Genomic DNA, 11,669 nt, shown 5'->3' on the forward strand with positions numbered 1-11,669 from the left:
CGGCGGAGGAATGGGCCTGGGCGGCGGCGGCGGCGGCGGCGGGGGCACGGCCATGCGCATCCTGGGCGGAGTCATTAGCGCCATCAGGTGAGGCGGAGCAAAAAATGTGGGCGTGGCATCCACGGGCGTGGTCGGAATGGGCGTGGTCAAATATGTAAAGTGGGATTTACCTGAGACTGACTGGGGCTCCTTAAATTGTTCTAGTCTCTGCCAGGAAACTACCCTTAAGGAGAAAGGGCTCACTGAGCCTGACAGCTCACGGCTGTCATCCTAGCTAGTCTGGGCAGAAATGGCCTTGAGACTCTTACCTCCAATTAATCACTAACAGAAGCCGGTGGTAGCTCTTGTGGTAGGGCAGTAGCCTTGAGCAAAACAATGTTAGGGACAGCACCCAGGACCAGAGTTCAAGCCCCAGTACCAGCATTAGGAAAAAAAAGAAGTTGACCAGGTGCTGGTAGCTCACTCCTGTAATCCTAGCTACTCAGGAAGCTGAGCTCTGGGAATCATGGTTCAAAGCCAGCCGGGGCAGGAAAGCCCATGAACCTCTTAGGTCCAATAAACCACCAGAGGGCTGAGCAGGTGGCTCAGTGGTAGAGCGCTTGCCTTGCATGTATGAGGCTCTGGGTTCGATTCCTCAGTACCACATAAGCAAAGAAAGCCGAAAGTGGTAGAGTGCTAGCCTTGAGTTGAAGAGCTGAGAGACAGCACCCAAGCCCAGAGTTCAAGCCCCATGACTGACAAAAAGAAAAAGGAAAAAAAAACTAATCTCAGTTCAAGGGGACAGGCCAAGGGTGGTGCTTGCCTGAGTATTTTTTGGGGGGAAGTGGTAGTAATGAACTTAACAAGACTGGTTGTGTCCCTCATTAGCTAACGTGTGTGTGTGTGTGCGTGTGTGTGCTGGTCCCGGGGCTTGAACTCAGGGCCTTGGGGCTCTTTCCCTTAACTTTTCCACCTAAAGGCTGGCGCTCTACCCCACCTCTATTTCATTAAAAAGAGCTAATCCAATGAATCTGGGTGATCTCCAGGGGTGCAGGACTTAGTATAGATGATTAATGAGGAGATGGGCCCAGGAGAGGCCAGGGCCTAAAGTGATAGGGGATGAAATACACCAGAAAAAACTGAGTATGGGTAAGAACGTGTATGGGTGTGAGAGAGACATGGGGGGGGGGGAAATTAGTGGAGAAGATATGCCCTGCAGGTTGTTCCTTGGCCCTGGGCCTTGGTCACTAAGCAGTCATCCCCCAAAGGGGCAGGGCCTAATAGAGCCGAAGTAGGATGTAGGAAAGATAGACATTCAGAAAGACATTCCTGGGGCAGCTAGGGCCCAAGGAAGATGCGGCCCAAGCGGGGGGGGGGGGGAACAGAGCCTTTAAGAAGGGAACCCCTAAAGAGCTCACCGTTATATCTGGGTAGGGTTTGGGGTTGTTGATTGGGGCCAAGATAACTTGATGTCTGCCTGAGATGATGGGATTAGAATCTACAGAAAGATGAAGGGCGGGGACTGCCCGCCAGTGTGGATGGGGACCCTTGAAGGGTGGAGGTCTGGAATCTGAGGGGTGGGGGCTGGCCATTCGGCGGCTGCCCGTTGGCGGCCCCGCCCCCCGACGCTAACTCCCTCGTCTCTTCTCAGCGAGGCAGCTGCGCAGTACAATCCGGAGCCCCCGGTAAGCCCCCCTCCACATCCCTGGGCTGGTGTCAGGCCCCCATCCCTGTACCTACAGAGAAGCAGCCTCTACAGGAATTCCCCTCTGAGGGAACTTCTTGGATATTAACTCTTTCCCTCTGTCAAATCCCCAAACTCAACCACGGGTGCCAGCCACATCCTGTGCCATGCTCCCTGGCCATTTATTACCACCCTGTGCTCCTGGAATCATTGGCTGCCCCACCCACCCTGGCTTTCCTACCTTGGGTGCTTGGGGGCGGGGGGAGCCAGGGTGATGGATGCCATTTCTCCTCTGAAGATGTCCGCTCCCTCCACAGCCCCCACGCACCCATTACTCCAACATTGAGGCCAACGAGAGTGAGGAGGTCCGCCAGTTCCGGAGACTCTTTGCCCAGCTGGCTGGAGATGTAAGTAATCCCGGGCCACTGGTCCTGCCCTAATTCCTCCCAGGCCTTTTTTTTTGAGGGGGGGAGGTCTTGAACTCTGGGCCTGGGCACTGTCTCCCTCAGCTCTTCGCAAGCGCTCTACCACTTGAGCCACAGCCCCACTTCCGGTTTTCTGGTGGTTCATTGGAGATAAGAATCTCACGGACTTTCCCACCTAGGCTGGCTTTGAACCACAATCCTCAGATCTCAGCCTCCTGAGTAGCTAGGATTATAGGTGTGAGCCACCAGCACCTGGGTCTCCCAGGCCTTCTTGTACACACATACTTGACAGTGACACTCCCCTCCCCCTAATTCCCATTCCTCATGACATATCCAGACCCCTTTCAATCTCCCCTGACCCGCCTCTAAACTTGGGCCCACAGGACATGGAGGTCAGTGCCACAGAACTCATGAACATTCTCAACAAGGTGGTGACCAGACGTGAGTGACCAGGGTCAAGGCATGGGGAACGTTTAGAGCCATGGGGGCTGGAGTAGCTATGATCTTCAAACTTTGACCTTCAACTTTTCCCCTTCCCCCCACAGATCCTGATTTGAAAACTGATGGCTTTGGCCTTGATACCTGTCGCAGCATGGTAGCTGTGATGGATGTATCCTTTGGGAAGATGAAGAGAGAACTTTTTTTTGGGGGGGGGGGTCAGTTGTGAGGCTTGAATTCTGGGCTTGGGCACTATCCCTCAGCTCCTCAGCTCAAGGTGAGTGCTCTACCTCTTGAACCACAGCACCACTTCCAGTTTTCTAGTGGTTTATTGGAGATAGGAGTCTCACGAACTTTCCTGCCCGGGCTGGCTTTGAACCTCGATCCTCAGATCTCAGCCTCCTGAGTAGCTAGGATTACAGGCGTGAGCCACCGGCACCCTGCTGAAGAGGGAACTTTTTGAGCATATGTTTAGGACAGCAAAGGTGTTGTTTTCATACTCAAAAACATAAACATAGAGACTTGTGATAAGTAATGATACCAGCCAAGCACCAGTGGCTCATGCCTATAATCCTAGCTAGTCAGGAGGCTGTGAAATCTAGAGAATTCAGGTTCAAAGACAGCTCAGGGGAAAATAAAGTTTGCTAGCCTCATCTCCAAAATAACTAGCAAAAAGCAGAACTTGCAGGCATGGCTCAAGTGGTAGAATGCCAGCCTGGCATTCACAAGGTCTTGAGTTTTTAAACCCAATTACTGCCAAGAAAAAAAAAAAGAGAGCAGCTGTGACACCTTGCACTTTATTTAGAATAATAGATGGAACTTTCATAGAAACCCTGACATATACTCTATCGCAACTGTTCTATATTTTGTAGGTGAGGAAGGAGGCTCAGAGAGTTCTTCGGAATTTTAATTAAGAATAAATAGAGCTGGGAATGTGGCTTAGTGGAAGAGTGCTTGCTTAGCATGCATGAAGCCCTGGGTTCAATTCCTCAGTACCACATAAACAGAAAAAGCCAGAAGTGGAGCTGTGTCTCAAGTGGTAGAGTGCTAGCCTTGAGCAAAAAGAAGCCCAGGGACAGTACCCAGGCTCTGAGTTCAAGCCCCAGGCTTGGCAAAAAAAAAGAGAGAGAGAGAATAAGTAATAAGAGGCTGGAGGTGTGTCTCAGGTGGTAGAATGCCAGCAAAAGAGTGAAAGCTTCAAATACTCTAATCTTTTAGGCTTGAGAATCTACCTGCTAACACTCATGCACGCACACACATGCGTGCGCACACACACACCACGCACACACACACATGTTCATACATATAGTGTGTGAAGGAATGTATTCATAAAAACTCAGTATATTTGCACATAGTCCAGTCATAAGCTAATCTTGGATATGTGCACACTTAAATATGTCATGTGATCACACATGAATTATACAGGGTGAAGTCCCAACTGTGCTCCTTTAGTGAGATTACTGACTCTGTGCCTCAGTTTGCCTATCTCTGACACTGACCAAACTGAAGCTATGTGCAAAAGGTTTACCATCTCATTTTCTTTTTTCTTTTCGTTTTTTGTCAGTCATGGGGCTTGAACTCTGGGCTTGTGCGCTGTCCCTGAGCTCTTCAACTCAAGGCAAGTGCTCTACCGCTTGAGCCACAGCACCACTTCCTGTGCAAAAGGTTTAATACTGTTGTAGTCTGCACACATTAACTCTTACTGTGATTTTTTTTTTTTTGTCATGAGGCTTGAACTCATGGCCTGGGCGCTATCCCTGAGCTCTTTTTCTCAAGGCTAGTACTCTACCACTTTGAGCCACTTCTGGTTTTTGAGTGGCTAATTGAAGATAAGAGCCTCACAGGGCTGAGAAGGTAGCTCGTTGGTGGAATGCTTGCTTGCATGCATGAGGCCCTGGGTTTGACTTCTCAGCATAAGCAGAAAAAGCCGGAAGTGGCGCTGTGGCTCAAGTGGTAGAGCACTAGCCTGAGCTGAAAAGCTGAGGGAGAGTGCCCAGGCCCAGACAGAGTTCAGGCCCCATAACCAACAACAACAAAAAAAAAAAAACACGGTCTCACAGATTTTCCTGCCCAGGCTGGCTTTGAACTGAGATCCTTAGATCTCAGCCTCCTGAGTAGCTAGGATTACAGGCGCCCAGCTGTTAAGATACTTTTAATAGGTTTGTGTGTGTGTATGTGTATATGTGTGTGTGGTAGTAGGGTAAATTAAACTTAGGGCTTGAACTCAGGGTCTAGAGCTTGCTGTGCAGATTTTCTAGCACTTAAGCCATGCCCATAGCCCTGTTACTTTGATCTTGAGATCTTCCAATTGTGTGTGCAAGTTCTGGGAGATTGAACTAAGGTCCTGGGCCAAGGCTGTTACTCTACCAATTGAGCCACAGCTATACTTCCAGCTTTTGGTGGTTAATTAGTGGTTAATTAATTGGTTAACTGGGTTTCACAGACTTTCCTGGCTTTGAACCAAAACCTTCAGATCTTGCCTCCTGACTTGCTAGGATTATAGATGTGAGTGACCAACACCTGGCAGATTTTCCAGTTTTGAATCTGTCTCCTCTCCAGCCATTAAACTGAGAGGAAACTGAGATTTGCTGCCTGGACTCACTTCAAACCTTGATCCCTCAGATCTTAGCTTCTTGAGTAGCTAGGATTTCTTGTCTCTCTGGCTCTCTTTTTCCCTCAGCTCTTGAGCTCAAGGCTAGCACTCTACCACTTGAGCCACAGAGCCACTTCTGGCTTTTTTCTTTTAGCTTATGTGGTACTGAAGAATCAAACCCAGGGCCTCAGGCATACAAGGCAAGCGCTCTACTGCTGAGCCACCTTCCCAGCCCTCCTCTCTGTTTTTATCTTGCCAGTCCTAGGGCTTGAACTCTGGACCCAGGTGCTGTCCATGAGCTTCTTTTTGCTCTATGCTAGCACTCTAACAGCACAAGTTCTGGCCTTTTTGAGTAGTTTATTGGAGATAAGAGTCTCACAGACTTTCCTGCCCAGGCTGGCTTTGTACCACAATCCTCAGATCTCAGCCTCCTGGGTACCTAGGTGTGCAGGTGTAAGCCACCCATCTCCTGTCTTCCTCTTTCTCTTTCTTCTCTGGTGGTACTGGGGCCTGGACTAGGTCCTCTCATGCACCAGGCTGAGGCTCTACCACTTGAGCCATACCCTTAGCCCTGTCCCATTGTTCTTTTATTTTTTTGCCGTGAGCCATAGCTCCATTTCCGGACTTTTCTGCTTATGTGGTGCTGAGGAATCAAACCTAGGGCCTCATGCATGCAGGGCAAGCGCTCTACCACTGAGCCACCTTCCCAGCCCTGTCTCATTGTTCTTAACAACTTCCTGCCAGAGCGATACCACAGGCAAGCTGGGCTTTGAAGAATTCAAGTATCTATGGAACAACATCAAGAAGTGGCAGGTGTGTGACAGCCTCAGGACCCATATTCCGCCACCCCAGCCATGGAGATTATTTTATACCTCGATGCTTAGATGGACCCTGCCCTCTATCTCCGCAGATGATATACAAACAGTTCGATGTGGACAGATCGGGGACCATCAGCAGCAGGGAGCTCCCAGGGGCCTTTGAGGCAGCAGGTGGGGATGAGAGATAAGAGATGGGTAGTGAGAGCTGGCGGTGGGCGTGGCTCCAAGGTGGGCGGGGTCCAGATCCAAGGGCGTCAACCATTTCCCAGGCTTCCACCTGAATGAGCATCTGTACAACATGATTATCCGGCGCTACTCCGATGAGAATGGGAGCATGGATTTTGACAACTTTATCAGCTGCTTGGTCAGACTGGATGCCATGTTCCGTGAGTGATGCCTGAGTTCTCTTCTTGGGTGGGGATTTGTTCAGCCATCATTGACCACCATTGGTGATCTTAAGGTGGACAGTGCTAGGGACACAGTGGTGACCTGATGAACCGCTCTCACAGTGCTCAGGATGCAGAGGTGTTTGTCCACTGGCAGCTACCCCATGGGGATTGAGGGGACACTCAGAGTGGGACTAGATTAGGCAGCCCAGAAGGTCAAGGAGGGCTCCCTGGAAGAGGGTGTATGTCAGGTGGAATCTGAAAGGATGAGGAGGAGAGCCTAGAGAAATGGCAGGGAAGGGATCAGCCTGTACAAACCTTAGAAGGAAAACAAGCCAACCACAGCCCTACCCCCAAACTTGCCTTTCATCCAGGTGCCTTCAAATCTCTTGATAAAGATGGCAGTGGACAAATTCGAGTGAACATCCAGGAGGTACGAAGTGCCAGCCTGGGGTGTGGGTGCTCAGCTCAGAGTTCTGGCCCCCTTAACCCTATTTTCCCAACAGCCCCTGCGTGAGGTGCCCAGTGCCCAGGGGTTCCCTGCTCCTCACTTGTATATCTTTCTCTCTCCAGTGGCTGCAGCTGACAATGTATTCCTGAGTGGGATCCCCTGCCGTTTAGCCCCTCACCTCACTGTGGCGCTGTCTCGTACCTGGATGTTACCCAGGGCTGATCTGTCTTCAGGCATAGTGTCATAGAACATCCTGTTATCCACAGGCCTTTCCTTCCGCAGCCTTTGGCACCCAGTGGCCCCTACACCAGCCAGAACCCAACATGTCCCATCTTGCCATACCCTGTGTTATCCCTGGCCTTAAGATACCCTCTGCCCACAGGTCACCGCACCCCACCACACCCTCTCCATTACCTATCCTGTACCTGTGCCAAACCCCACACTTCTATGTCCCCAGGGCCCTATCTCAGTTCTGAGATGATCACTCCAGTCCCGACACACCCTGGCTTAGTTACCACCCAGGCAGCCAAAGAAGCTCCAGGTTGCTGCAGGCTCACACACCCCAGTGCCTTTGCCTGTACTCTGCTCCCAGCCTGCCAGGCCCAAGGAGGAAATAAACGCTGTCCAGTTGCTGCTTCCTGTGGGATTTGCCTCCTGTTCTGAGAGTTGAGTTGGGGCTCAGGCTTCCAGGAAGAGGGAGCTGAGATTCTGGGGAATAAGATGTGGTGCCTGCTGCCAGGCACCGGTGTCTCATGCCTGTAATCCTAGCTACTCAGGAGGCTGAGATCTGAGGATTGTGGATCAAAGCCAGCCTGGGCAGGAAAGTCCATGAAACTCTTACCTCCAATCAACCACCAGAAAACCAGAAGTGGCACTGTGGCTCAAGTGGTAGAGTGCTAGCCTTGAGCTGAAGAGCTAAGGGACAGCACCCAGGCTCAGAGCTCAAGCCTCAGGACTGGCAAAAAAAAAAAAAAAAAAGTCACTGCTGCCTCCTCTCTTAGGAGCTGAATTGGCTTTTCTCTATTTCTATCCTGCATCTTTTTTTTTTTCTTATACCAGGTTCCAGTTGAAGAGGTTCCAGTTGAGCTACAGCCTGGTTGGTTTGGTTTAGTTTTGGTAGTACTAGGTTATGAACTCAAGGCCTTATATTTCCTAGACAGACACTTTGCCTTTTTTGCTCTAGTTATAAGTGTGTGTATGTTTATTTGTTTGGTGATGAGGCTTGAACTCAGGGCCTGGGCACTGTCCCTGAGCTTTTTTTCTGCTCAAGGCTAGTACTCCTCTACAACTTTGAGTCATAGCACCACTTCCTGTATTCTGGGGGTTAATTGGAAATAAAAGTCTCAAGAAGTTTCCTGCTTGGGCTGGCTTTGAACTACAATCTTCAAATCTCAGCCTCCTGAGTAGTTAGGATTACAGGTTTCAGCACCCAGCTTCTAGTTATGTTTTTCAGGTAGTGTCTAGCATTTTATACCTGGACTGTGATCCTCCTCACACTTTGCTGTAGCTAGACTGATAGCCACTACCACATGTGTTGAGATGAGATCTCACTGACTTGCCCCAGTTAACCTTGAAACTGGATCCTCTTGATCTCCACCTCCTGAGTAACAGGATTACAGCCATCTTGCCCAGGCTGTAGTCTGGTTCTTGCTGAGATCCCAAACAGGTCCTTTGGGGGTTCAGAGTACTGCTGCTTCAGAGTCTGGGTTTACAGGAGGTTTCTTTTTCTTTTTTTTGGTCCGGTCATGGGGCCTGAACTCTGGGCCTGGGCGCTGTCACTCAGCTCTTCAGCTCAAGGCTAGCACTCTACCATGAGCCACAGCGCCACTTCCGGCTTCTTTTTCTTATGTGGTGCTGAGGAATCAAACCCAGGGCCTCGAGCATGCAAGGCAAGCGCTCTGCCACTGAGCCACCTTCCCAGCCCTACAGGAGGTTTCTATGCCACACGCTACCTCGTTCAGCTTGTTGGTGTCGGCATCTCTTTCAGCTTGTCGGAACCTATGCCATTCTTGTGTCATGGATGCTTTAGCATCCTTCTACCTTTGGCCCACCGTAGGGGGAGGATATTAAGGCTCTGCCCACTGCTGGATACCACTCCAGGCCAGGCCCAGGGGGGAGCATTGCCATCCTCCCTGAGTTAAGAGGCTGCTGCATTCAAGGGCTAGGGCAATGGCCCCACCCCAAGCCAGACATCCCAGGCTGATGGGACACACGTCACAGCTGGGCAGTTACCAAGAAACCAGAATGTTTATTAATATTTGTCAAGTTTGGGCTGGAAGGTGGCTCAGTGGTAGAGCGCTTGCCTTGCATGCCTGAGGCCCTGGATTCGATTCCTCAGCACCACATAAGCAAAAAGAAAAAAGCCAGAAGTGGCGCTGTGGCTCAAGTGGTAGAGCGCTAGCCTTGAGCTGAAGAGCTGAGGGACAGCACTCAGGCCCAGAGTTCAGGCCCCATGACCGGACCAAAAAAAAAATTTTTTTTTTTGTCAAGTTTCCAGACCCTCCAAGCGTCTTGGTGTCTCTTCTGGGAGAAGGCAGCCCAGGCAAGGAAACACAGGCTGTAGGCAGTGCCTAGGAGGGGGAAGCGAGGGGAATAGAGTGAGAGCTCAGTTCTACCGTTCACCATCTATGGCTTGCCAGCTCTTCTTCCGGCCCCCACTTAGCAGCCTGGTTCCCAGCTCTGTCTCCAGGTTAGACTCCAAGTGGGAATCCACTGGTGTTTTAATCAGGGTCTGGATAGGAGCTTTACCTTCAACTCCTGCCTAAGTCCCAGACCCACCAGTAACCAGCCCAGCTTCCTCTCTGGGGCAGGAACCCCAGGTCCTAGGGAGCCTTGTCTTCAAATGCCGGTCTCCAATCCAGGCAATTCAGGGTCCCACTGTCTAAGCAATAATACCAAGGCAAACCCTAGGGCCAATGGCCTCACATCCATTCGCCCATGCAGCCCAGCCCATAATTTGAAGCAATATACTCACCTCCCAGCGTCAGCACCTTAGGTTATATAGGATGGTGTCCGTTTTCCCCTTCAAGTACACCGGGAAGTCATTGTCTGCCTAGCTGTCAGCAGGTGGAATGAGAAGCGGGTGTGGGCTATTCCTTAGACCTCGCCCTTGGGACTGGGCTCAGAGACACCACCCCACCTGCGGCTCAGGCCCACCACCCCTCCTCAACCCCGCCCTTCCCACTGCATAGCCCCCACCCAACAGCACCGCCCCCAGCACGCAATCACAGCCACGGTGGCTCCTCCCACCACACAAGCCACGCCCATAGCACCGTGCCCTCCACTGCAGGGCCCCGCCTACCGCACAGCCGCCTGGGAAAGCTGCTGTTTCTCCGGCACACTGGTCCCAAAGTGGTTCCTCCGCTCTGCAGAAAGAGCTGATCAGCTCTTGGGAGACCCGCGGGGTAGGAGGCAGCTGTCCCCACGTGGGTCCGGCCGGGGCTGCCTTCCGAGGATGGTACGTGGGACCATTCCCCCACACACACACAAGTGCCAGCCGCCGGCCAGGCCAGGCTCTGAGGTTGGGGAGCTATCTAGAAGGTCCTGGTGGGCAAGGACCCAGAAAGGAAGATTACTGTTCCTGGAGCCTAAGTCTTGGGGTGACTTAGTGGGGTAGGGGAAGCCCTTCGTTCACTCACGGAAGGAAACCGCACCTTGAAAAAGTCAAGACTGGATTTGAGGACTCTGGGCTGCGTAAGGAGCCCCGGGGCAGCTGCAGGGGTGTTAGGGAGCCCTGGAAGAAGAGAGAAGGTTTAAACTCCTGGCTCTGGGATCCATTAGAGGTTACCCACCAAGTCTCAGAAAGTTGGGGTCCAGGGAAAGGTTCCAGCCTGTGCAGAAAGGGAGCCCCAGGCTCTAAAGGGGCTTGGTTCCACAACCTGGGGTGTTCAGGTGGTCGCGTTAGAGACTGAGTGGAGGGGGTCTCACCCGCAGGACCCTCATTCTGTGTCTTCTGAATTGTCAACTGCTTACCGATACCCAGGCCACGCCCACCTCACAGGACTTGACAGTTGGGGGGATCTGGGCTTCATCCGGTTGGGACAGGGGTGGGGGGTGAGCCCAGAAAATCGTTTTATCCAATAGGTGCGTGGCTCACGCGCTCCCTTCAGGTTTCTCATGAGATGCAGTGGGTTCAGGGGGACAGGTGAGTCTCTCCTTACCAGGAAGCACAGGCTGGGGTGATTTCTGTCGCCTAGAGCAAGTGGTACTATAGGTTAATAGGTTTAGAGCCTTGTTGTAGCTACAGTGAGTGGTTGCAACCTTAAAAGTAAGTGTGTGTGTATGTGTATGCAGGTACTGGGTAGTATTTGAACTTGGGACACTCTGGTAGCATTTTGCTCATGACTAGTAGTGTTCTACCATTTGATTCACACCTCCCTTCTGGCTTTTTTTGCTGGTTCATGGACTTTTTTTTGGGGGGGGGGTCCAGCTGTGAGGCCTGAACTCTGGGCCTGGGCACTGTCCCTTGCTCTTCAGCTCAAGGCGAGCGCTCTACCACTTGAGCCACAGCACCACTTCCAGCTTTTTTCTTTTTGTTTATGTGGTGCTGAGGAATGGAACCCAGGGCCTCAGGCATGCAAGGCAAGCACTCTACCACTGAGCCACCTTCCCAGCCCTGGTTCATGGACTTTTAAGCCTCAGATCTCAGCCTCCTGTGTAGCTGGGACATCAGATTTGTCACCAGCCCAGTTTAGAGCCTAATTTATTTTCCCCCCTCAAAAGTATTACTCTAGGCCGGGCGCTGGTGGCTCACGCCTGTAATCCTAGCTACTTAGGAGGCTGAGATCTGAGGATCCCGGTTCAAAGCCAGCCCGGGCAGGAGAGACCGTGAGACTCCTATCTCCAATAACCACCAGAAAACCGGAAGTGGCCCTGTAGCTCAAGTGGTAGAGCGC

The 11,669-nt window shown here is 51.6% G+C and overlaps 1 protein-coding gene across 1 annotated transcript; it reads left to right on the forward strand.

Annotated features, from left to right (window-relative positions):
* Nucleotides 1–4: 4 nt before the first annotated feature.
* On the forward strand, nucleotides 5–7,418 carry Capns1 (calpain, small subunit 1; the record flags this gene model as incomplete). Its single annotated transcript, XM_013026187.1, has 10 exons — nucleotides 5–87; nucleotides 1,631–1,664; nucleotides 1,981–2,070; nucleotides 2,472–2,529; nucleotides 2,634–2,698; nucleotides 5,864–5,932; nucleotides 6,030–6,108; nucleotides 6,207–6,323; nucleotides 6,698–6,756; nucleotides 6,897–7,418. Coding segments are annotated over 10 exons (681 nt in total), but the record flags the coding sequence as incomplete, so codon positions are not given.
* Nucleotides 7,419–11,669: the final 4,251 nt, after the last annotated feature.

The sequence above is a fragment of the Dipodomys ordii genome, unplaced genomic scaffold, assembly GCF_000151885.1.
Source record: "Dipodomys ordii isolate 6190 unplaced genomic scaffold, Dord_2.0 Scaffold92, whole genome shotgun sequence".
NCBI classification, from domain to species: Eukaryota; Metazoa; Chordata; class Mammalia; order Rodentia; family Heteromyidae; genus Dipodomys; species Dipodomys ordii.